We start from the raw sequence: 27,363 nt of genomic DNA on the forward strand, positions 1-27,363 counted from the left end.
TCCAATTGACTTTCATTACGATTAAACGCTTTGAAATTAGCAAAATTCATAGGCACGAATTCATCCCGGCTCTCATGCTTTCAAAGAGCGTTCGTCCGAATCTCAAAACAATCACTGTATAGAGCACATAATCGTTCATAAGCAATAACAATAACTATGAATGACTTTTCCGTGTTGTTGCTCGTGACTTCTCACCGAGTGCTGTTAAATTGTCGCTGTGAATGTCATTCTTCGCCAATTCGTTATCTTCCGATTGCCGTGGAAATCTTTTCTTCTGTAGACTTTCGATAAGTGCAAAATGGTTTCGTTTCACTTACCGAGTGTCGTTCGAAAGCTTCATTGGATTTTGACGTATGACAAACTGATAACAGCAAAATTGTTGCATTTACTGTACTTTTAGTTAAAAAAAACATCGCAGTTAAACCTTTTGCAACGATTGAACGTCTACTGTATTAAGGTTTGCAGATACTCTTAGACACTTTTTTTCGAACGCATGCCTTGGCTCCAACAGCGCAAGGGGTACGCCACTCGATTTGTATGGGAAATAAATCATTGATTCCCACGCGATTGCCGAGCCTGTGCGGTTCGGTGATCATTCCACTGCGATCGCAGTGTGCGGTGGTTCGTTTCGATCCGGTCGGTAGGTCACTTTGATTTCGGGTCATCGCAAACCCATGGGTAGTGAATCGGTAACCGCGCAGTACAAACCGTTTACAATCGAACCCGAGGTTAATTAAATTTGTTTTGATTTAGGATAGGAGTGATGGTTTTATGTTTGTCTAAAGCGCCTGTTTATCATTCTCTCTTTTCAGATGGCTCACGGAAAGGTAAACAAATCATTGCAACCGCCTTTTTGGCATGGGTTCACCTTCAATCGTTGGCACCAGGGTAAGTGTGCTCCATTTGGGGTCCGACCGAAATGCGCCGCTAACGAAACGACCGCGTGGGATTTTAATTGCAAATGAGAGTCGGACGCCGAAAAATTACCGTAGACACTCGTCCACCAAACTTTTTCCCACACTGACTGACTGACTGACTGTTGTGTTGTTATTGCAACAATCAACAACGAACGGTTGATATTTTTTCGCGTCTGTCATGGTCGGGTCAACCACGGCTTCGTGACGGTTATTGAATTATCAAAACAGTCAGTGCTTGGTGATTTTGGTCCAGCTGGTTGGGAGGAAAAACAGAATGAACTAATTTGGAAGGCCCCTTGTCGTCCAAGATGGCTGTGCTGGCTGTCAGATCTGACGGCTGACCGTGAGCGATCGATGGCAACCGCGCATCTCGTAGTAAGCCATGGCGACGGGTAAAGAAGGACGCTAATGTGGAGCTGAGTGGTTAGCGATTTCGCACTTTGCCGAGCGTGAAATTAATTTGTTACGCTTTGGTACGATGTAACTTCTGGACGACAAACAAACGAGCCTAGGAGCAAAAACCTGCTTAGGGGCATTGCGACTTTTTTTTGTTAACATCAATCAAAGTGTTACGGTGGACGCAGTCTCGATGATAAATGAACATTTGACTTTATTTATGGGTGTGTGTTTATGACCGGGATGGCGAGCTTGGCGATTTGATCAGTTACAAAAAAAATTGTCTTTCCAAAACGATCAGATTATTTTTGTGCAATTATTTAACAAAGCCGTCACGATTCAAAGTTATGACCTCTCATGGAAGGTCGTAAAAACCTCAATTGTCGTTGCGTAAACATCATCTTGTGAACTTTCCGAGCTTGCACTTTCTTCTTTCTCGTACACTTTAGTACCGTGCAAGGAGTGATGTCATACGATCCCAACTGGAATCCTTTCGAAGACCCCCCGTTTGACAGATGACGGGGCGGGGTTGCCATCGAAATCGCATGCGACCTTTTTTTTTGGTTGTTTACCTCCTGCGCATCGATTCCACTTTGTGGAAAGCATATGAATTTCTCCAATTTGCATCACTGCAAATAACAAATATTATTATTATCGCACAATTTGGCAGGATCAGTGTTTGTTGTTTTGTATTTACTTTTCGGACGCCAGGGGGTCCACCGTCAAGTCAACAATGGCACAGAGAAAAGCAGCACCAACAACACTTTAGGCCGTATTTACATAACAAGCAACTCTCCAACCAGGCCGAATGGGGGAGGATGAAGAAGACGTTGCGTCGCGGTTGGTGGGTGGTCGGACGGTCATTCATGAAGCGACGCCGGAGGTTAAATGCTTCTGACTGACTGACCGGCTGACTGCATCAGGTTAGGCTAGTTGAGCTTCTTTTACCATACCACTGCCCCTCATCTCATGAAGATCAGCAGCGATCGCGTCATCATGATGGGGTTTGACGTCGGTGCGTCGTGACGATGGCCAATAATAATGAAGAGGCAGATCGGTGGATTACTCAAGTGGAGAAATGTGCTAAAGCAAACATTGCGAATCGGAACTGAAGTGTTGTGTCAGTGAAGATGCGGATGTTTGATGACACGAGTCAATAAAAGAATGGTCAAACAGTGTGTATAAGGATGAAGTGGATTGACAAATATTTATAAAAGTTATCATTGGATAAGGCAATTAAAACGGAATCGACAATATAATAAGCTCAAGCGCCTAGGTGAACCAGATCAAGGTACATAGATACATCAAGCACAGAAACTTCAATCTCTTACAATTGGGTTCTTTAAGCGTATGCTCAGGGGAAAGACACTTTGCGAGGAAGAGAATCTCTGATCAATCCAATCCAGAAGCAACTTTGTCAATAGAAAATCTACCAAAATGATTTTCTTCGATCGATCTGAAGCTTAGGAGGATTTAAAAGGGGACAAATGGAGTCTCATGGTAGTAAGATTTATTCACAGGGAGGCAAAAGTAAAATCGGGGACCCTTGTGGTTTTGATGGGTCTCAAAGCCTTACCTAGATTATTGCTTTAAACCTCAAATGATGGCCCAAGAATACATATTTACTCATTTTTCGATGTTTTTATAGATAGTGGTTAAATATATATATTTTTAAACTTTTTGCTCTTGTGTCCTACCCCTTGCTTTAAACTCATGATTTGAGTGATTTTTTGTAACCGTGTGTGTCAGATAGGAACATTTAAGAATCCCCAGTATGAAAAATGTCAAATTCCATCATGTCAGGCTCGACCTCAAATGTCAAACCAGAATTGTTTACCATTTTAACATATTTCGATTTTTTTGCCTTTCTCGTACACCAAAGTGTACTGAAAGGCTATATGTTCACTCAAAAACCGAATTTTCAATAGAAGGCTCGGAGAGTCGAGTCCATATACCAATCAACTCAGTTCGACGAATTGAGATGATGTCTGTATGTATTAGGCCTCTTCAATTAAAAAAAGTGGACAGGCCTAGTATGTATGTATGTCTGTGTTCATGTATGTCTGTGTACAAGAAAGGTCACTCACTTTTGAGGCATTTCCCATTGGTCGGTGTTTCGGATTATAGCTCAAAACTCATTTTATGAAATCTGCATTCGTTGTAGTCATTATTTGTGCTATAAAAAGTTCCGTTACTTACCTAGTCTAACCCACCCAGATCCATGAGCATCTGTGAAACTCAGAGCTATTTCCAATTATCTTTGAGATATTTCCGGATTACTTAAACTTCCCTACAACTGAGAACTTTCCCGCTACATAGATCAACCCTACAAAGTCAATCAAGTTCACTGAATAGTTAAAGGTCAAAAGGCTTTCTTAGAGTTTTTGGGGTATCCTGGGTTATTCTAAGTGTTCTGGAACTCAGTTCTCAATAATCTAAGGCTATGACGGCTATTTCTCAAGATAAAAATAGTAACTACACATAACTAAACTGGGATCAGATCAATAATCATTCCAAGAAACTTTTGAAATATTCCACATCAGCTAATTGAACATTAAGAAGAACATGACAGATTACATATCTATAGCTTTGCATAACGAGAAAAGTTACCGTTACACCCGTTGACGTTAGGATGTAATCTCAAATACGGTTTGGATGATCTAGGATATCCTGACTGACCTGATACTGTGTATTGATCTTTCAGAAGACTTACTGGACAAGATAGATTACAAATTGTAGCTTTGTATGATGAAATAAGTTACCGTTTAACCCATAGACCAAGGTTGCGACCATTCATTTGCAAAGATTTACATTCATTTGCTATTATCTCAGTTCAGAAACATGCTATCGAAAAACAATGTATGGATGAATTTAACCTTGTAATTTTATCTGAAAGTTTGCCGAATAACATTGGGGTCGTAAACGTATACCTAAGTCGTGAGCGAGCTGTGAAGTCAACTCTCCACGCGGTGAATGTAAATTACATTCACGCTGTGGAAAGTTGCCTTCACAGCTCGCTTACGATTTTGGAATGCGTGTGCGACCCCAATGTTATTCGGCAAACTTTCAGATAAAACTACAAGGTTAAATTCATCCATACATTGTTTTTCGATAGCATGCTTCTGAACTGAGATAATAGCAAATGAATGTAAATCTTTGCAAATGAATGGTCGCAACCTTGCCATAGACTTCAGAATCTGAACTCAAGAACAGTTTGGATGATCTAGGATATCCCGACTGATCTGATATTGTCTTTTGAATTTTCATAAGACTTACTGGGCATGATAGATTGGAATCGTAGCTTTGTGTAATGTCAGAAGTTACCACTACACCCGTAGACTTCAGGCTCTGAACTCAAAAATAGTTTGGATGACCAAGGATATCCTGACTGATCTGATACTGTCTATTGAACTTTCAGAAGACTTACTGGACATGAAAGAATACAAATCGTAGCTTTGTGCAATAAAAAAAGTTACTGTTACACCCGTAGACTTAAGGATCTAAGCTCAAGAACAGTTTGGATGACCTAGGATATCCAGAAAATCGAACGATCGAGCTCGATGTGGCTTTTATGCAGTTTATCGAGCGATAAACTACATAAAATAGTTGCTGCATCAAATTGTAGGCCACGATCTAGATTTCTGTTTATCAATGTTGGACTTCTGATAAATTTTACATTTTGCATTACTTCAGAGCCTTCATAAAACATCCGCCAGCTTGAATTCTGTCCCATCATATTTGATTTTAGGCTGACATCTTGGATTGTACGGTCATCATTTTTGAATTCCGGGCATCCTTCCATCACCAAATATACCCATTTTGCAGGATTTTGAAATCGATAACTCCATTAAACAGCCACCATTTTGAATTTTGGGTCGCAATCTTAAAATTTTGACCGGCATCGTAAATTTTGTGATCTCCCTGATTAATCAGTTTTAAAATTAGCCAGTTCCACCAGTGCTGAGCCCGAGTCCCCAAGAAGACCATTCCTTCGGAACGTGTCGACCGTTCGATTCTTGCTAAAATCCGTAAAATCTTCCGAAGTGCCTAGAAAGTGGTTACCTAGTTTTGTACACAGACATACACACATACATACACACAGACATCAACTCAATTCGTCGAACTGAGATGATTAGAATTTATTAATTAACTCTCCCAATCAATATATAGTCTTTCAGTACAATTTACACGTTTTTTGTACAAGATAGGCAAAAAAGGAGTGTAAACCCTGAGACCTTCCGGCGTTAGTTCCTCCTGGCTCTCACGGTGTCAAAAAATAAATTATTATCGAACTGTTATGTACCTTGGATTCTTCGTCACCGAATCATATCGTTACACCGTGCCTCTGAGATACTCTTTGGAACTCCCCGAGATACCCTGAAAACCCCTATTAAATTCTCGTGAGAGACCCTGAAATGCCTCTGAAACGCACTAGAGAATCCCTGAAAGCCCCAGAAACATATCAGTTTCTGAAATCGCTTAAACTTTCTGAAACGCCCCCAAAAAAAACTCTCCTTAAACTCCCTGGAACCTTATGAAGAACCCCCACTGATATGTTTTGTAACCTCTTGCTCCCTTAAAAATAATTGGTCCTCACTTTGCCTCCCTTTTAAACCCCATTGGCGTCCCTCTGAAGACCCCTGAGATCTGCATTTGGGACTCCATTTCACCTCACCAAGTATATTTGTTATGAACCTCCTTAAACACCTCTATGACCAATTTGCCCTTAATCTTGTTTGAGACTCTCTATTGTCCTCTCCCTTAAGCAACCCTGACACCAGTAGGGTGTCAGTAGGGCGCGGGCGGGGTTGACCCTGCCCGCCTTCCGAGGACAAAGGGAGTGGCGAGGACCACTCGGGAAACTGGCTAAGCGCCAGCATGCTATCGTGATGGACTCTCCAGTGCGAGTCATCGATGTTCGTTGCTGCTAGGCTACGGCAGCTAACCTTGAGGGTGCGATATGCACTAGCCCCTCTCTGAAGCAATACCTTCTTGGTGGTTCCGGAGAGACGTAGGGTTTGGCGACCATAGGAATGTGTTTTAGTGGGTCGAGGAGAGAGTAGTCCTGGCTTCTACCGGCATTGTAGAAGACGGCCTCATCCCCACACTACCCTAACCTTCCTGTTAGGGTGTCTGATGAGCAGATTTATCCCCCTATGGTTTAGAAGGAAAAAAAAAAAAAAAAAAACCCTGACACCATTGTAATAGTTGGATTTGGATGAGGCTCTGGATGTTTTCAGAAGTTCCCCGGGAGCCTAATAGGAATGAGTTTCAAATGGGCTTTAGGAGGCTCCAGAGGGTTTTAGGTTGTTTCAGGTAGTTTTAGGTGCCTTTCAAAGGTATTCCAGAGATTTTCAGGTCCGATTTGAAAAATTACCGAATGCTTCAGGGAGTTTTAAGAAGTTTTAGGAAGTTTCAGAGATTTCCATTTCATTCCAGAGGATTTCAAACTTATTCTAGGGGTCTCAAAAGTCCTTTGTGATGCATTTCAAGGAGAATAAGGAGCTTTGCAGAGGGATTCATGTAGTTCCAGAGCCACTACTTTAATCTTCATGAGAACCTTGAAAAAGCTACTAAAATCTTTTTCACTGCAATCTCTTGTAATGTTCTCAAAACCTGAAAACCCCTTGAAGGCGACTGAAACATCCTTGAAACCCCTTGAGACCCTCTGAAGAACCCCTGTAACCCTTCTGAAATACCCCTGAAAGCCCCTCACATCCCCTGAAATGCCCCTGAAATCCTCTCAAGGTGTCAAAAAATTAATTATTATCGAATTGTCATGTACCTCGGATTTTTCGTCACAGAATGTCAGGGATTTTGACATCGAGCCTCTGAGATACCCTTTGAAACTCCCTAAGAGACCCTGAAAACCCCTTTTAAATTCTCCTGAGAAACCCTGAGATGTCTTTGAAACGCACTATAGCGTCCCTGAAACTCCCAGAAACGTATCAGAAACGCTCTGAAATGTTTCTGCAATCGCCTAAACATTCTAAAACACCCCTAAAAACCTCTCCTCAAACACCCTGGCACCTTATGGAAACCACTGAAAACCCCCTGACATGTTCTGAAATGTTCCTGAAATATCTCAAAAGCCCTTTGAAATCTAATACTCTTTGGAAACACCTGGAAAGCTCCTAAAGCTCCGGAGCCGCTCCTCCAATCTTCATGAGAACCTTGAAAAAGCCACTTATAACCTGTTTCACTGCAATCTCTTGCAACGTTCTCAAAACCTGAAAGCCCCATGAAGTCGCCTGAAACATCGTTGAAACCCACTGAGATCCTCTGAAGCGCCCCTTTAACCCTCTCGAAATGTCATGTACCTCGGATTTTTCGCCACAGAATGGCAAAGATTTTGTCACCGTGCCTCTGAAATACTCTTTGGAACTCCCAGAAAGACCCTGAAAACCCCTTGAAAGGGACGTTTCAAGGGGGACTCAGGGGTTTCAGGGGCTGTCAGGAGATCTCAGTGGAATTAAAGGGGGTCTCAGAGAGATCTAGAAACATTCTAGCGGGTCTCAGAGGCGTTTCAGGGAATTCCAAGAGCATTTCAGGTGGTCTCAAGGGGGTTCCAGGGAGCCTCAGGGGCGCTTCTAGGGATCTCAGGGAGATCTAGGGAATTTCTAGTGGGTGTCAGAGGTGTTTCAGGTAGTTCTAGGAGCGTTTCAGGTGTTTCAGTGGGTATCACGAGGTCTCAGGGGTGTTCCAAGAGGGTGTCAGAGGGTACGAGGTTTTTTAGGAACGTTTGCATCAACACGAATGTTGTTGTTTTTCGGATAACCAACCGAAATGGTATGTTAGACATACGTAATGCCAGAAGTTCACACGTTTGCATGCCAAATTTGAGTCGTAACAACATAAAATAACTGCAAAACGTGATTGCTGCTCACAAGTCATAGTGCAGAGGTAATACAAAATTATCGCAAGTATCTTGAACATCCTAGCATCCTAGAGGGTTAGGATCTTCAGCAAAGTTGTATAGATTGATTGTGCTGCATTTTTATGACTATGGTTTTGATCTAGATCGGCTGAAACTGATCTAGATAAATTTTATATTTCAATACGACGCTCTAGTGTTCTCGATATGCATCCTACAGGGCAAAGTATTTTGAATTGGTTGGTGTTCAGTTTTGATCTAGATCGGCACAAACTCATCTTTTATCTTTCAATACGATGTTCTAGCGTTCTCGATATGCATCCTGGGAGTTGGAGTCTTCGACAAAGTACTTTAAATTAATTGGTACTACATTCTTACTTCTTCAGTTTTGATCTAGAATATCCAGAGCTTTTGAGTAAGAATAAATGATCTAGATCAGTTTAGACAGATCAAGATCAAAACCAAACAGGTAAGAATGTCGTACCAACTAATCAGAAGCACTTATGCAAAGACTGTCTTCCAACAAGGTGCTTTTCTAGAGCTTTGGAGAGATAAATCGAAAGAAAACAACTGATCTAGATCAGTTACAGCAGATCTATACCAAAACCGAAGATGTTGAATGTAGTAACTATCAACCTTAAACTTTGCCGAAGATTGCCCTCTAGGATGCAAGTTCTAATGCTCTGGAGAGACATGCAAAAAAAAAACTCTAGAGCAGTTACAGCAAATCTGGATCAAGATCGAAGCTTGTAATTTGGGTGTCAATAAACCCAAGACACTTCTTCAAAGACTCCAACCCTTCAGGATGCATATCTAGAATACTACATAACCATATAAAAAAAAACCCAGATTGATCCACCTAGTGGTGATAGTGCCTTTCTCGTCGAATATGTACTCATGATCTTTACGTCGACATTAGCCGATCCTGAGAACACTTATACGCTAAATACGATTCATGTAAAATTTGACCTTCTTATGAACCCAAATTGTGCACAGTAATTTTAGACGCAAAAGGAGATTGGAAAAAAACTTTATTTAGTGTTGATGCGATCAAATTGTAATTTTCCCATAACACGTTGATCCATCCTGTTAATATAAATAACACCACAGGAATTTGAAATGGTGTGATTTGATAGATTGCTTTGGTCATGATTTTGTTCTCTTGCATATATGAAGATTTTGACCAGTTGCAAATTCATGATCTGAAATACGATGTGGAATTCGGAATTACAAGAACACGAGAGGAGCTAGACCTTTGATGCCAAAGAACGAATTGTAGAATAGAATAGGGGCTACACATTTGCCTAGGAGAAATCTCAAATTTATTACGCATTTTTCAAAAATAAATTTCAAAAACAAATAAAAAACAATACTTTCGAGATTATCTGCTTTAGAAAACTAAGTTTTTTAACTAAACCAATAGATTCAAAGATCTTTTTTGGGTAGAAAATTTAATAATCATTCAAGTGAGGGTTAAAAAGCTGTGATAAGATTGACCATTTTCAAGTTATAGCCAGTTTAAGCATGAGCATAGATGACCGCACAATTCGTAGTGGCTACTCAATGATTGACCAAAGCAATCGAAATTGCACAAGGAATCAATTAATAAGTTTTTAAGTTATAGCCAGTTTGAGGCATGCAATACAAAAACATGTGAAGTTCAATTACTACGTAACGGTTGAGATTTGACCATATGCGTAGAATTTTTTTTTCACCATTCATGATCCTCTATCACTCCTTGAAAAGTTTGCATTCACGAGCCTACCACCCTGTATGGTCTGAACCTATTTGCTTGCTAACGTTCATAAGGTTATCAAAAAAGCCGCGCTTTGATGTGTCGCATGCATAGGTTTGGTTCAATTTTATGTTTGGCCGCTTTCGGAGGGACACCCGGTACTAGCGGCAGTCCCTAATGTGGTCTTAGTCTACTTCCTTGATAACCAGTCATCAAGCCGTTATTTGTTGTATCGCATACATGGGATCGGTTCTCTTTTATATAAGGCCATTTCCGGTGGGACACCCGGTAACGGTTCCGGAACAAGACCGGATCAGATATGGTCTGAGACTATTTTCTTACTAACCATTGATCAGGTTATCGGAAAAGCCGCTTTTTGATGTGTCGCATGCATGGGCTTGGTTCACTATTATATTCGGACACTTTCGACGGGACATCCGGAAAGTGTGGTAGTGACCTGTTCAGATATGGTCGGAGACTAGTTTTTTGCTAATCTTTCATTGGGTTATAAAAAAGCCGCGATTTAATGTGTTGTATGCATGGGTTTGGTTCACTTTTATATTTGGCCATTTCCGTCGAGAGACCCGGAACTGGTTCCGGAATACAATCGGCAGTCCCCAATGTGGCCTGACCCTACTTCCTTAATAACCGGCCATCAGGTTATTGGAAAAGGCGTGATTTGATGTGTTGCGTGCTTGGGTTTGGTTTACTTTTATATTTGGCCACTTCCGTCGGGACCCCCGCCGGAACTGGATCCGGAACACTACCGATTCAGATAAGGTCTGACACTATTTTCCTGCTAACTGTTCATCAGGTTACCGAAAACACCGCTGCTTGATGTATCGCATTAATGGGTTATGTTCAATTTTATATTTGGCCACTTCCGGCGGGACACCCGGAACCGGTTCCGGAACACTACCGGTTCAGATATGGTCTGAGACTATTTTCCTACTTACCGTTCATCAGATAAACGAAAATGCCGTGGTTTGATGGGTCGCATGCATGGGTTTGTTGCATTTTCATGTCTGACCCCTTCCAGGGGTACCGGTCCGGAACACCTAAATGGCCATAACTCCGGAACGGCTAGACCGATCCGAACCATTTTCAATAGGAAACAATGGGACCAGATTCCGCGTCGAATGAACCATCGGTCATTAAAATCGGTTGAGGTTTACTGCCAAAAAGTGATGTGGGTTTATTTGTACACACAGACATCACCTCAATTCGTCGAGCTGAGTCGATTGGTATATGTGACTCGACCCTCCGGGCCTTTTATCAAAAATTCATTTTTGGAGTGAACATATAGCCTTTCCAGCACACTTAGTATACGAGAAAGGCAAAAAGAACTGATCTATATCATTTCGGTAGATCTAGATCAAACTCGAACACGTCGGAATGTAATACATGCATATCGAAAACACTAGAACATCGTTTCGATCTAGATCGAAACCATAGCCATAAAAGTGTAGCACCAATCAATCTAGACAACTTTGCTGAAAAGGGATGTTCAAGATACTTGCGATAATTTTGTATTACCTCTGCACTATGACTTGTGAGCAGCAATCACGTTTTGCATTTATTTTATGTAGTCACGGCTCAAATTTGGCATGTAAATAAAATATATCAGATATTTTAAAAACGTTACTTGCTCAGGCTTTGCTGGAGTAAAAACGAGCAAACCTAAAAACATGAATTTTGTATAAAATAAAAGTAGAAAAGTTGGGTCGGAGATCCCTGAAAGGAAACTTAAAATCGGTTCACAGGCGGCTGAGAACGAGCTGCTCAAACTTTCAGTTCCCACTATTTTCCGACCATGCTATTCCGCGTAGTATTTTTATCACAGTATTTGGAGTGTTAACGAGCTGTTTAGCCCTAGGCTAGCTCATGTCGGGACCCACGCTTTACTTCCCTTCCGAAGTCCGAAGGGAGAACACTCATTTTGCAGGTTTATCGTTGGATTCGATCCCAGGTCCTCGCCGTGATAATCACGTGCTTCAACCATCACACCAAGTCCGCTCCAGGGGGTACGAGGCCTCAGGAGCGTCTCGGGGACCTCAATGGTATCTGAGGGGGTCTCAAGGATTTCCAGGGTGGTCCAGGGTCCCAGGTGCGTTACATGGGGTTCGAGGGGGATTTAGGGTCATTTCGGTGGCATTTAGGGAAGCGTTTTCGGTGGTTTTAGAAGATCTCCTGTGCGGTTCATGGTTTTCGTGAGGGTTTTTAGGGGGATTTCGGAGGCATTTCAGGAAGTTTTCTGAGGATTTTCGGCGGGTTTCAGAAACATTACATTTAAATAGCTCATCCTTTTTAAATGCCACTGAAACCCCTTGGATCGAAGGGTATTCCTGAAACCACCCCCCCCCCCCCCCCCCTTTACGTCCCTAGCCTGAAATGCTCGGTAAGCCTCGTTGGATAAATGTACGACTCGTGCTGAAAAAAAAACAACTTTTTGCAACTCGTAAAGATTTTTCATAACACAACTCATTCGAGTTGCTTAAGGTTCATAATGCAACTCAAATGTGTTGCATAATAAACATTAGGCAACAAATTTTTCATTATGCAACTGTTTTCAGTTGCATAATAAAGTAGTGCGGAAAAACTGGGCATTGTGATACCGAAATGAGTTGTATAAAAATAAAAATTATGATACTGAATTGCATAAAATAAGTTTTTGTGTATACTAAATCTTATAAATGTTGAACTTCGAATTATCATTAACATCAGTTATTGAAGCATTGATCAATAATACAGTGGAAGATAAACGATTATCGTAATATCTTCCAAATTAGTCTAAATTATAGAGACCTTCGTTTGCTGTCGTCGTCGCGTGAAAGGGCCACTTAGGAGGGCGGAGCATTTTCGGAATCCAGTCATCGATTTGCGATTGAACCATTTCTATATCACAGCCCAACAAACGCGCCAAGCCGGCTCACGACTTTTTCCGCTGGCTTTACGGAATTTTCATGGAGGGTTGTCACGCTCACGACCACCAAATCGAGGATCGCGATCGAGATCCAAGCAAGCAGCCTTTAAGCGCAGCAGGGGTGTGTTGTAGCGTTAGTTCCACTACGCAACTGCTAATGATTGGAACGCAGAAAAAAAATGTCAGTCAAAGAATGAGGGATTGAAAGTTTCAAAAAATTAGCCCTCTCGGTGACGACCTCGCTCGCAATGGACTGCCGAGAGGAGTTTCGATCTGTCTCAGCCAACTCTTGGCGAAAAGTCGGCCGTGCGGTGCAACCCTATAGAGAGGCGGCAAACTAGGGCTTTCCCACATCAAAACTGATTTATGCAATTACCGATAACAACAAACGAAGTGGGGTCGAGAACCTGTCACAATGTGGGGGAAGTCGGGGTAAAATGCATCCAGCTTTCGAATCATTCGATAAAGATGCTGGGCTCTTGAAAACTGGACTTTTTTGAGAAATTCTGAGCTTAGCTTGGTCATAGAAAAAGTGGACATCTCGTCCCTCAACGGTGCATACTACCCCAAATCACCCCCTCACGTTTCATTGTATGTTGCGGCGCCGCGTCGTTTGTTATGACGAGCTCGCCCAAGAAAGTTTGATCGATCCATAAGGAGGACCGTCACTGACTGACGATGGCGCGAGCATATTCGCGTGCCTATGGATGCGAAACTCGTGGTTTTGATTGATGGCATCATCATCTTTTTCGCGAAGGCAGGTACCTATCTGCCTGCCTGCCTACCTACTATCTAAACAATTTTACTACTAAGTCGTTGTCTGTTAGTGGTGAATATGGGCGACCTTGACTTGCGTGATGGATGGCATTGCACGTGATGTTTCGCGATGGGAAAGTGGGAAGAGGGAGGGATTCGGCTGAGAAACGATGTCTCTCAAAATAGCTACAAATTTGTTAAGCTACCGAAAGAGTACTTTGCAGAATTACGGCAGTAGTGTCCCGGAACCGATTCCGAGTGTCCCACCGGAAGTGGCCAAATGTAGAAGCGAGCCAAACCCATGCATGCGGCACATAAGATAGCGGCTTTTTCGATAACCTGAAAGAAGGTCAGCAAGAAAATAGCCTCAGACCACGTCTCAGACTACAGGTAGTGTCCCGGAGCTGGTTTAGGGTATTCCGCCGGAAGTGGCCACATGTAAATGTGAACCAAACCCATACATGCGACACATCTAATAGCACCTTTTTCGATCACCTGATGGACGGGTTTGCTGGGAAATAGCCTCAGATCATGTTTAAGTCTACCGGTAGTGCTTCAGAACCGGATCCGGATGTCCCGTCGGAATTGGTCAATTGCAAAGATGAACCGAACTCATGCACGCGATACATGAATTCGCGGCTCTTTAGGAAATCTCATGAACAGTTAGCAAGAAACTACTCTCAGATCATTTTAGGGCAATCGGTACTGTCCTGGAACCGGTTCCGGGTGTCCCGCCGCAAGTGGTAAAATAACCTAATGACGGTTAGTAAGAAAATAGTCTCTTAGTATTTTCGGGACAACCAGGAGTGTCGCAGAACCGGTTCTGGGTGTCCCACCGGAAGGGGTCAAATGTAAATGTGAAACAAACCCATCTATGCGATACATTAAATCGCAGCTTTTAATGTAACCGGATGGATGTTCAGCAATGAAATAGTCTCTTACCATATTTGGGACAATTGGCAGTGTAGTGGATTCGGTTCCGGGTGTCCCACTGGAAGTGATCAAACGTAACAGTGAACGTGCATGAGGTACGTAACATAGCGGCTTTTTCGAAAACCCAATGAACGGTTAGCAAGAAAATAGTCTCAGACCACATTTAAGACTACCGGTAGTGTTTTGGAACCGGTTCCAGGGGTCTTGTCGAAAGTGATCAGATGAAAAAGTTAACCAACCCCACGCAAGCGATACATCAAACCACGGCTTTTTTTGGTAATATATGAACGGTTAGCAAGAAAAGGGGCTGTTCATAAACCACGTAGACTTTTTGGGGGTAGGGAGGGGTCAGGCCAAAGCCTACGCTCCATGCAAATTTTCAAATTTCATATGGACAAAAGTCTACGAGGGGGAAGGGGGTTCTCAGATGGCCAAAGTTTGGTCTTCGTGGTTTATGAATGGCCTTAAAGGGACTCAAACCACATTCAAAACTACCAATAGTGTTCCTAAACCGGTTCCGGGTGTCTCGCCGGAAGTTGTCAGATGTAACCAAACCCATACATGCGCCACATCATATCGCGGCTTTTTAATCGAAAATTTTTCAAACCACATTTAAGATTACCGGCAGTTTCACGAGCGTTCCAAGGGCTATCCGGATGTCAAGGACTATCCGGAGCATTTTAAAGGTGGTCCGGGGGGTTTCATGGGCGTTCTAGCGAGTTTCAGGGCATTGCAGGGAGTTTATGTAAAATGGCTTCATGGTCATTCAGGAGCCTCCAAGGGCTGTTACAGGTGTGTTTCAGGTATCTCCGGGGGTTGCAGAGGTGTTGCAACGGGTTTCAGCAGAGATCCAGGGACTTTAAGGGGTTTCATGAGCGTTTCAGCAGCACTCCAGGGCGTTTCAGGGGATGTTAGGTGATTTCAGAGAGGTTCTAGGTGGTTCCTTGGGGTTTCTGGGGTATTCCAGGGGTATCCCAAAAGAGGTCCATAGGCGTTCTAGAGGGATTTAGAGGGTTTTAGGAGCATTACAAGGAACTTTAGAAAATTTAAGGAACGTTCCAGGGGTTACAGAGAGAGGTGCTGAAAGGGTTTCAGGAGCATTTCAAGAGTGTTCCAAGGGATTTCAGGAGGTTTTGAGGCGTTCCAAAGTTGAAAGTTATTTAGTTAAATCAATAATTCAGCAGTATTGCTAAGTTCAGTGGTTCCCAACCTAAAAAATCAGTAGTCACGGGCCAAAAAAATCCCAAGAACCGAAAGTGCTAGGAGGAAGTGCAAGTGTTTTTCGGATTGATCAGTATTTCTTAGATACGTTGAAAAATCAGTGCTTTCCAATCTATGTCCACAGGCCACGTGAGTACTTATCTCGAGAACCGCAAGTGTGGTTACCAATATGACGTCACGGGTCACGGGAAGTTCTGATGCGCCGGAAGTGGTAGAAAGTAGTGAAACTATTTTTCGGATTGTTCATCTCAAAGAGCAATATCTTTAATACAGATGCATTTCAAAGATCAGTGGTTTTCAATTCATGGTCACGGGCCACGCGAAATTCTCAAAAACCATAAATTTGAGGACTAAATGAAATGAAACTTTCAGGAGGTCTCAGGTGATTTCAGGGGGTTCCAGGAGTGTTTCAGGGGTTCTCAGGGAGTTCCAGGGGGTCGCAGAGTAATTTCAGGAAGTTTCATATGTTCTCATGGGGTTTGAGGCAGATCTCATGGGAGCTTGAGGATGACGAGGAGCATCTGAATTCCCAAAATTTTGTCTAAGACTTACAACTCTAAGTGGTTTATGAACAGATCCATACTAGATTACTAATCGCCAAATAGACCGTTACCTCTGATTGGGAATCACTAAGCTTTGTAACACCCCTTTATTGTAAGAAGTAATCCTTGAGGACACTTTGAACTTCCGGCTTTTGAGAAATTAGCATGGCCTATGACCCCAGATTAGGAACCACTAATTGCATAATCTGAAAATACCATTTTCACTTTCTCATCGCACCCTGAATTCTTGAGAAATTTGCATGACCCGTGACCCCAAATTGGAAACCCCTGAGGTTTACAACACCAGTATAGTGTAATAAATACTACTTAAAACGCAGCATCTTAAAAGCATTCGCACTTTCTCCTCAGACTTGCTCAGGTTCTTGCGAAATCAGCATGGCCCGTGACCCCAGCTCGAGAACCACTGCGTTCTGCAACGCCACTTTATTGTAATATGTAATTGCTTCTTGAGACGCAGAATCTGAAAACTATTATTACTTTCCCATGGCACTCTTGATTCCTGAGAAATAAGCATGGCCCGTTACCCCAGGTTGGAAACCTCTTAGCTTCACTGCACCACTTTATAACACTTTATTACAATTAGTTCTCCTTGAGATATAGAATCCAAAAAGCATTCAGACTATCTCCTCGGACTTTCAGTCCGAGCATAATTAGCATGGCCCATGACTGCAGCTTGGGAATCACTGAGCTTTGCAACACCAATTGATTGTATTAGGTGCTCCTGGAAACGCAGAATCCTAAAACATTCACACTTTCTCCTGGAACTTTCGGTTTTTGAGAAACCGAACATGTTCTTTCAGAAATAACTAATTTTGTACTTACATTGTTCTCAATAACTCAATAATAACTGATTCAGTTGTTCTGCATTTAAAAACATGTTGCCCTCGATTTGTTCTTATAAAATTAGTTATTGTTGAGTTATTTTCCGGTACAAAGTAAGTTATTATATTTGTTTTGTTAGTTCGTATTCCCTTTTAGGTTATGGTTAATTGGCGATTTAGTCTTCAAATTGCTTGAAAACGATGATGAAAGTTTCATCATCTTTTGTTATTTTCTTCTTCCCGAGATGCAAACTAAATTGTGAAGTCCATGTTGAATATGACTATTTTGCCTATAAGAACACAAATGTAATAATAGGTCTATGACATAGTTAACGACAATAAATAAATATAATAATTAATTTAGCTATAGCCAACCCAAAATTCGCTGGATTCTCTTATGTCCTGAAATGGTACGGCACTGTAGTTTTGTCCGATTTGTTTCCCATTTAAAATGATGACCTTGGTGCATGTTATTTTTAGTATATTCACCGTCCTTAACCCGTATCGGCCTGAGTCAGCGCATATGAACTAAAAATCTCGCCGTTCAGCGAATACACAACGGATTTGAATATTTTTTTACAGTACACTCGTACATATGTCTAGTTTGTAAAAGTGGACAGAGAACGTCGGAATGGTCCCTATGGCTTGAGCTTGATTAACCGCCCGTAGATGCTACTCCGTTATTGCTACGTAAGTGCGTTTGGAAAATATGCGGCAAGTGATATTTTGATTTGTTTTGCTGTGAGGTGCCGGATATTGACGTGGGTGCCCAAGTAGTTCGAAACCCTATTCTAAGAAAAGCGGGATGATGGAGAGGGCTAGACCACCCTCTTCCATCTGTCTCTGTCTTGTGCTTATTTAGGAGAGTGAGAAGCATGCCAATGCCAGGGATGGGAACACTCATTTGCAAAGAGTTACACTCACTTGCAGCTCCTTCACGACTTCGGTATGCGTGTGCCATCCTTACCCTATTCGGCAAACCTTTAGACAAAAACCACATGGCAAAAGTCGTTCATACATCGTTTCTTGATTGCACGCTTCTGAGCTGAGAAAACTGCAAGTGAGTGTAACTCTTTGCAAGTGAGTGTTCCCATCCTTGGCCAACGCTAGTATTTATAGCTGAGATTCCTTCGAAATTTTCTGCTGTGATTCCTGCAAGGATTTCTACGAGAATTACTACAAAAATGTTCTAAGAATGTTCCCAGTAATTCCAATTGGAAAACACCTTGACATTCTTTTAGAAATTCTTACTGGTATTACTTCAGCAATATTACTGGGATTTTTTTTATAAATTTTTGCTAAAACCCACCAGGAACTTTTGCTGGGATTACGCAGGTAACTCCCGCTGCAGATCATTCTGGAGTTCTTTCAGCTGAAAATGCTTGAGAAACCCCTGCAGTAATTTCTGGAGAAGTCCTAGTAGTAATATCTGCTGCTATTCTAAGCCATAGTCCTGAAAGGATTCTTGAAGAAATCTATGGATACATAGCAAGAGGAATTTTTAATAAATCTCTGGAAGAATCCTTGGAAGGATATGTAAAGGAACTCTTGCAGACACCTTTGAAGCAATCCGAACAAGAATAATTAAAAGAATTCCATAAGGCATTTGTTGCAGAATTCCAAAAGAATGTTTTCATAAATTTCTCCTTAATTGCCTCCAGGAATGCCTGATTGGTTCCTCTAGGAATTGCTACTGGGATTGCTGAAGAAATACCATCCAGTATTCTTCCAGGGAGTTCACTTGAAGTTCCTCCAGTAATTCTTCCTGTGATTTGTCAAATGATTTCCCCAAGTATTTTTTCATGAATTCCTCCACGGTTTTTTCTAAAAAAAAAAATCCTGCAATAGTTCTTCCAGTGATTTCTCTGTAGATACTTTCAGAAATTGCTCTCGAAATTCTTTCAGAAATTCCGCCTGTAGTGCCAATGATTCCTTCATAATTTCTTCTTCAGATTGCTCCTGCAATATTTGCAAGGATACTTCCAAAAACTCTTCTGGCATTTTCACTAAAAATTCTTGCTGAAGTTCCTCCAGCAATACCTGTATGAATTTCTTCAGAAACTCAGTACTCCTACTAGGAATCCTCTTCAGATTATTTTGGGAACTACTGCTGGGATTGCTACAGGACTGCTGCTGGGATTCTTCTATAAATTTCAGACAGGAATCCTCCAGGATTTTTTCTAGGTTTCCCACCTGCAGGGAATCATCCAGGAATTCCAGGAAGATTCCCAACAGTAATAATTGGAGATATTTCTGCTGAAAATGCATGAAATTTCTCAAGATTTCGAAAAAAAAACTGTAGAAGTTCCTGAAGGAATCTCAGCAGTAATGACTGGAATACAATAAGCAATTCCTAGAGTTATCCTTCACAAATTCTCTGAAGGATTCATAGCAGAAATTTCTGGAAGAATTAGAAGAAATTCCCTTGAGAGACACCCCAGCAGGCTTCCCAAATCTTTTGAGAAATCCTCTTGGAATTCCTCTAGAAATGTCTGATGGGATTCTCCTGGAAATTTATGGAATTTCTCAATGGATTCCTCCGAAAACTGCTCCGGTTATCCTTTTAGGGATTTTCTCAAGGATTCCTCCAATAATTTCTCTCGGGATACCCTTAGAAATTCCTGCACGAATTTATTAATGAACTTCTGCCAGGATTTCTCCAAGTATTCTTGCACTTCTCTTGGGAATCATCCTGAAATATTTCTAGCAGGAATTGCTTGAAGAATTCCAGCAACACTTCTTGTAGGATTCCCACCACGAAAGCCTGAAAAAACCACAGAAACATTTTAGGAACACTTTCAACATAAATTCTCAAGAAATTTGAAAATGATTTCCAGAATACGAAGAGTAATTCAAAGAAAAATTACTAGAGGAACTCCGCAAAAAATCCCTGGGTGAGTTTGTGAAGAAATTATTGGATAATTTCGAAAGAAAATCCTGTAGGAATCATATGAAGTAATCTTGGCGGAAACTCAGCACTCACTCTTGAGTAATCTCCATGATGAATTTTTGGAGGTACCTTTTAAACATCCCTGTAGCAATCACAGAAGATACTTCTTCTGTAATCACTCACTCAATCATGTATCCTGAGCACCTCTTGGGGTACATAGGGCCAACGAAAAGTTCTCCATCCTGGACAGCTGCTGGCTTTAGCCTTGACATAGACCCAGGTCGCCCAGGTTCGCCTTCTTTGATTTCTTTGTTGAGGATTCGTCGCCACGAGTCCTGGGTCTGTCTCTGCTTGATATCTGTTGATATCGGTTTCCTATGGCATCGTCGATGGAGCTCAGTACTCCAAATCCAATTGTGAGGCCACCAGGCCCGAATCATAAAGCGCAGACATCGGTTGATGAAAATCTGTAGCTTCTGTGTGGTCTGTGCTGACACGAACCACGTTTCGCTGGCGTACAACAACATAGATTTCACGTTGCAATTGAAAATTCGAGATTTGGTGCGTTGACTGATTTGATTAGATGTCCGTAGATTCACAAAAACAGTCCTAGCCTTCTTGATCCGTGTTGACAGCCAACGATTTGGTCTTGCTGACGTTGATGGTTAGACCGGCCGTAGAGGAGCGTTCAGCCTGGTCGTCGAGCTTCAGGTATCAGAAGGCCGGCTCCAGAGGCACATTATCCCCCATTTGGGACAATTGTGCCAATTGGTCATTTGGAAGCTTGACGACTCTGCATGTTAAAGCGTCGTTGGTCTAGTAGAGCAACACCATGGACCAAATCGAAGTCGTTCGTATGCTCCATTGCGATGGGCTACCAAACTAGCCTACGATTTGGTACACGGCCAATCGCCCCCACAATGATCTTCGATGAGAAACAGTAGCGGAGATAGTACCAAACTACCCGGATGGGGTCCGACAAAGCTCCGTTATGCAGGACTCTGTATGTAAAAGCCTCGTACTGCGCTTCCATGAGGTTGACGATTTTATTCGTAACTCCTTTGCGTCTCAGGGGGTCCCACAGATTTTCGTGGCTCAGACGACCGAAAGCTTTTTTGTAGTCAATGAACACTAAAAAGAGGGACTCTTGAAATTCATTAACCTGCTCCAGTATAATACGGAGCGTGACAATACAGTTAACACAAGATCTTCCGACACGGAACCCTCTTGCTGCCGCCGGAAAGCGGCCCCTGTATCCGATTCAGGATAACTTTGGCACAGAACTTTGAGAACAATACACAATAGATCAATGCAGAAATCACGGTAGGTATCCTAGAAGATTTCCTAGACGAATTCTTGAAGGAGTTCTTGGAAAAAAATCGCGGAAAATGTCAAGAGGAACTTTTGGGGAAATGAAAAAATCTTTGGATATGGTCTCAAGGAACTGCTGAAATGCTGAAATTCTAGCTGAGATTGCTCCAGAGGTATGTCCACGTTATCATATATGAATCCAATCTGTGATTTCTTCAAGGATTTCTATAAATATTCCTCTAATGGTTTTTCCAGATTTTTCTCTTTAGGAATTTGGCTTGAAATACTACTGGAAATCCCTGAAGGAATCACAGCAAGAAATTTTGAGGAAATATCTGGAGGAATCACAGCAGCACTTTTGTAGGAATCTCAGTTTTAAATACCTGTGAAAATTTGCCAGTGTTACGTATGTGTTTATCTGTGACTTTATCATCCATAAGGTTGGGACGTCATTTATTTCGGACCTAAACTGTGTAAGCTAATAAAATGATGATTTTGGCCAAACATGAACTAGGTGGCGGTAGTGGGCAAACGTCTAACTCGAACAAAAACGATGCGAGCGCTACGGATGAGCAGTGAGCCAACTATCAAAATTTTAAATAGACCATTAATTTGGTGTACGATGGGAGTACTTCGGGTGTTTACGTCTGTTTGTCTGTCTGTGATTCTTGTAGATTAAGATAAGATCGGTATTTCCAGGAACGAAACAGGTTTTCAAGAGCATGTTGATAAACCAACATTTCCTTGAAAGTGCAGTATCTATTTGCGTCGCCAAAATGCACACAATTTGTACCATTCAGGGAAAAGGAATTCAGGGCAATGGGATGGTGTCCTTTTTGATATGTACCTTACTATGGTAAGAAATTAGGTTAAACGTGATCCAGATAGGCGTCGCAACGTCCATCTACAATCTTTTTAGCACGTTATCAGCCAATTAAATTACTGGTAACTGCCCGTCGAACTACAATCACTCAAATAAAATGCATGTTAAACGGTCGATATCAGTCGTGCGATACTCGTCGTCGACAATTGGACTATTAAACTCTTCCTCAACCGAATTTTGAACTGAAATATAATCGCAAACTACAGATTACCAGTCAATCTCTGCAAACAACCATGGGCGTGTTCGCAAGCCGACGCCGAAGGGCTCGCTTCAACACTGATAGCGTGGATGCCACAAGAACATTCAGTCAAATGTCCGGTACAATCTCGAAGAAGAGAGAATCCGTATATTTTGACACGCCAAGCGGTCGAAACGACAAGGCGTACTCGATGAACGGAACCAAACGCGGAAAAGTTCTGATCTTTAATCAAGTATCGTTTGAAGACCCCAGCTACGAGGAACGCGATGGAACGCACCAAGATGTTAAACGACTGTTCAACGTGCTGCCACGTCTTGGATTTTCAAAGGAAGATATAACAGTGTACGAAGACTACAGCTACAGCGAAATCAATCGCATTGCCGTTAAGCGTGAGTAATCGTATGAAAGAGAGAATTTCGCAATTGTTGTGGTACATTGCGCATGTTATTTTTATTTGAAGTGGAATATGACGAAGACCTGAAGCAAGCGGATTGTTTGATGGTGTTCATACTGACGCACGGCGAGGAGGGAGACAGGTTGATGGCCCAAGACGATTCGTACAATTTGCACAAATTTTTGGAGAACTTCACCCCGACGTCGCTGAACTCGATGGCCGGAAAGCCCAAGTTGTTCTTCATCCAAGCATGCCGCGGCAGAAAGCTGGATCGAGGAGTACTGCTGAGGACTACGTTGATCCAAGCCGACTGCGGCAGGGATATGGTTGATTCACATTCAGAAGTCTATATTCACCCAGAGTTTGCCGATCTGCTGGTAGTTATGAGCTCCCATCACGGTAAGCATATGCAAAGTTACCAGTAAGTGTTCGGTTAAAATAAATCTAAGTTGACATTTTAGGTCATCAGTCATTTCGCAACGAATCCGGCAGCTGGTTTATACAAGAATTTTGCAACGTTATTGAAAGCTGCGAATCACTAAAAACGACTTCAATCTACGATATTCTAACGGAAACCAACAATGGCGTTTCGCAGCGAATCAGCAACTCCGATGGGGACAGGAATAAGAAAAAGCAGATTCCCAGTTTCTACTCGACGCTGACGAAGAAGCTTTGTTTTGGTCCCGTGAATTAATTTGAACTAGAGTTGCGAAAATGTAGAGTCGATAGAGTCACACAAAGAGTAAAACCAAATTTAACCAAACTGTCAAATAACAGTAGTCTCTTTGCGTGATTCTTTGTAACACCAGCTCTACCTTCATCGTCCATTTTCAAACTCCCCTCCCCCTATGTCACATTTTTGGTATAAAGGACATCTCCCCCCCCCGCTAATACCGTGACGTAATTTAAGGACGTTCCCAAACTTGTCAAACCTGCTTCCTCCTCCTTCTAAAATCATTAATACTCATTTTATACTCAAAACTTTTACCATATTACTAACGAGGACGACCAGGCTTCTAGATTTGGATTGATCTTATTTTGAAAATCTCATAAAATGTCGAAAATCGTATTTCTGTGTTTGACCATCGTCCAAATCAAATTTTACGTTTCCCATCAGATTTGCACGATATTCAGAAACTCTGACACAAACAGATTTTGTCCCTATCTAGGTAGTGTCATCTCCCTCGGAAACAAAATAGGTTGAGATCTGCTGAAGTGAAGCTTCTGTAACAACAATAGCGCACTGCATGAAATTCTCTCCTTCTCTTTCACTCCTACAGAAATTTTGCAAACAACAAGGCCAAGAAACGTCAAAATTGTTGAAAGTGTATAAATGTTACAATCGAGCTCTCCTCGTATCAAGACAACATATATAAATTGTTATACCATGATCATTGATGTGACATCGAACTATTGTATATTTATGTTTACGTTCAGAATAAATTAGTCGTTTGTGTACAGTGGAATCGCACGGTTGCTGTTTTACTCGATCCGTAAACCCCGTTGTTCCTCTCTCGGTCCGTGTTTTTTATGTCCACTGGAAGCTACTCTCAACAGGTTTTGGGCTCAGCTATGGACGAGAGAGTGAAAATTGCCGCGTTCGACGGTTCCGGCTTCCACAACTGGAAGTTCCGGATCGAAACCGTCCTTGATACTTACGATCTACTTGATTGTATCCGCCGGGAGATTGCCGAGATAGAAGAACTACGCGCAGTGGCTACCGATACCGTGGAAATAAAGTCGGAGAAGAAAAAGCTGATGGTGGCACGGGTAGCTGCAGAGAAAAAGTGCAAAGCGATAGTTGTTTCGGCCATCGCTGATAATCAGTTGGAGCTGGTGAAAGATTGTGCGACTCCGAAACGGATATGGGACACACTGAAGGCTGTGTTTGAACGTCGTGGTGTTGCCGGGCAACTGTTGATAAGAAAACAGCTCCCAACATTAAAGTATGTAGAGGGAGTCGGCGATGGTTTGTCGGAACATTTGCTCAAATTTGATGGTCTGATTCGCGAGTTGAAGGAAAGTGGTGCGGTAGTGGAAGATGCCGACGCGATTTGCCATTTTTTATTGACGCTACCGCCATCGTTTGACCCGGTGATTACGGCAATCGAGACACTGCCCACTGGTGTGACAATGGCATTCGTCAAAAAGCGATTGCTGGATGTGGAAATGAAGAGGCAGAATCTGTCGGTGCCGGATTGTGACATTCAGGATGTAGCTATGGCAAGTCGGCATGTGTGGCACAGGACAAAGTGCTTTAGATGTGGCAAACTAGGGCACAAACAATCCAACTGCCGTATGCCAGTGGTTCCCAATCAGAATTACAATGGAAAGGTGAGAAATCGCAATAATAAACCCGACATAGTGATTGAAGAAGACAGTGATTCTGATCGTGCAGATGTTTGTTTCCTGGCATCGAAAGAAGAAGAACTAGTGAAAATGCAGTGGTTCCTGGATTCTGGCGCGACGGACCACATGGTAAAGGACTCTCGTTATTGAGCTTCTCGAGAATGTTTAGCATTTCGACAAGTTTCTCTTCGACCTCTAGGTTGCGCGCCAGGGTATAATGTGTGCTGGGCACTTTGCGACGATTAACTCAAATCCGCAGACCAGCGCACAATTTGCGCGCCGATTGCCTATGCGCCAAGTTTTTCCTTGGCCAAATCACTATTAATCAGTGGTTTAATGCAGTAAAAGCGTTGCTACCGTCAATAATATCTTTATTGTACATTATTTCCGGACATAAAGAAGTTCAATGTTTTAGACAAAAAATGGAACCGAACCCTAAGAGAGATAGAGCTCTTGGCGCGAACCATTTTGACACTTGTTTATTTACATTTTGTATGGCGCACAACCCGGCGCATGGGCTGTCGGCGCACGAGTTGTTGGCCGGTATGCGGATTTCAGAAAAGATTCGCAATACTTCAGTCAAATGCGCCGTTTGGATCGGCCAGTGGAAGTGATAGTGGCGAATGGAGAGAAACTTGTAGCGGAATACTGTGGAGATATTTTTCTGTATGCGGTTGTCGGAGGCAAGACCAAGAAGTGCGTAGCAAAGGATGTGCTGTACCTCCCTGGACTCAGCTGCAACCTGTTCTCCGTTAATCGAGTAGCGAGTTCAGGTTTGCAGGTAAGATTCGTCGGTGACAAAGCGGAAATAACGAAGGATGGAAGTGTAATGGCCGTAGGACAATACACTGGAAAACTTTATGGGCTGGATATGCTGTGCAAGTGTAGGAAAAGCAATGTGGGAGCAGCTGTTGGCACCACGGCATCTCGGAGGTGGTGCAGTTGAGGATTTTAAGGAACGCTTTGACGATTTTTATTTAGAAGACGTGACCGTTTGGTTTAAAGAAGATAAGTTGTTTTGGACAGATAGAAATTAGTTGAGTTTGTATTTGTAACGTGAAAGAGTAAAAGTTGTACTTGAGAATGTATTGTAATTTTTGTTGTTGTTCGAGATTTTTTGTATTACTGTTGAACCGCAAGAAGTAGTTTTAGAGACGGTGATCTGAAATGTTTGAAGTGATAAACTGAACTTGGAAACACAAGTTATCGATTCTGTAGACTGTGATACGTCGGTCGTCGACTTGAGAGGGAGCGTTGAAAGTGTAAATGTTACAATCGAGCTCTCCTCGTATCAAGACAACATATATAAATTGTTATACCATGATCATTGATGTGACATCGAACTATTGTATATTTATGTTTACGTTCAGAATAAATTAGTCGTTTGTGTACAGTGGAATCGCACGGTTGCTGTTTTACTCGATCCGTAAACCCCGTTGTTCCTCTCTCGGTCCGTGTTTTTTATGTCCACTGGAAGCTACTCTCAACAAAAATCCCATACAATATCAAAACAATGCAGTGCCCTATAATAGTACCGTCTACCCCCGATGGTTTGACCACTTCTAATTTGACCTCCGCTAATCTGCACATCATTCAAACTAAACATGGTTCGAACGTCATTCTACTCATTGAACGAGGAGAAACGGAAATAAGGTTACAATCGATAATAATATAATAATAGAATAAAATAAAGCATTTTGATAGGAAAGATCTCACCAAGTTTCTCGTAGTCTGCCATTACTTTCATTTCTCCTGCATCAAAATACATCCAATACGCAGGGTACTGAATAATGGGATGGATTTTTGTACGCCTCAATCGACATAAGGACTGTTCAATTTATAAAACGGACAACTTGCTTGTGCGATATCTTTTTTTATTTTTCAATAAAATCATTATCAGCTTTTTTGCATAACTTTCTATAGCTATCCTCAAATGTAGGAAAAATATAACATTAAGCAAAATGTTCTTTATTGTGTAACTGAAGCGGTTTTCGTAAAACATCAATAAAAACCCATTTCTCAAAATTCGACATAACTTTCCACATACTTAATATGCACATTTTCATGAGGTTTTCAATGTATTGGAATCTTATACTCTTCTACTAAAGGTAAAGCTTAATAGTTGATCAGTAATAATACACCAAGCAGTCTCCGGCTTGATATAGTGAGTTACCTTATTTTCATAGAAATTATGAAAA

The 27,363-nt window shown here is 41.9% G+C and overlaps 2 protein-coding genes across 3 annotated transcripts in view; both read left to right on the forward strand.

Annotated features, from left to right (window-relative positions):
* Window positions 1-27,363, forward strand: part of LOC109415184 (alpha-protein kinase 1) — a 199,512-nt gene that overhangs the window by 72,640 nt on the left and 99,509 nt on the right. Inside the window, exon 2 of one of the 2 annotated variants that reach the window (XM_029855763.2) lies at window positions 813-827. The exons of the other annotated variant lie outside the window; for it this stretch is intronic. Coding sequence (XP_029711623.1) covers window positions 813-827 — 15 coding nt within the window. The remainder of the gene's footprint in view (window positions 1-812; window positions 828-27,363) is intronic. 2 annotated transcript variants of the gene reach the window in all.
* LOC115256802 (caspase-1-like) lies at window positions 4,317-25,738 on the forward strand. The gene is made up of 3 exons (XM_029855766.2): window positions 4,317-22,811; window positions 22,883-23,215; window positions 23,278-25,738. The coding sequence occupies exons 1-3, from the start codon at window positions 22,457-22,459 to the stop codon at window positions 23,508-23,510; spliced, it is 921 nt and encodes a 306-aa protein (XP_029711626.1). The 5' UTR covers window positions 4,317-22,456; the 3' UTR covers window positions 23,511-25,738.

The sequence above is a fragment of the Aedes albopictus genome, chromosome 1 (assembly GCF_035046485.1).
Source record: "Aedes albopictus strain Foshan chromosome 1, AalbF5, whole genome shotgun sequence".
Lineage (NCBI taxonomy): Eukaryota > Metazoa > Arthropoda > Insecta > Diptera > Culicidae > Aedes > Aedes albopictus.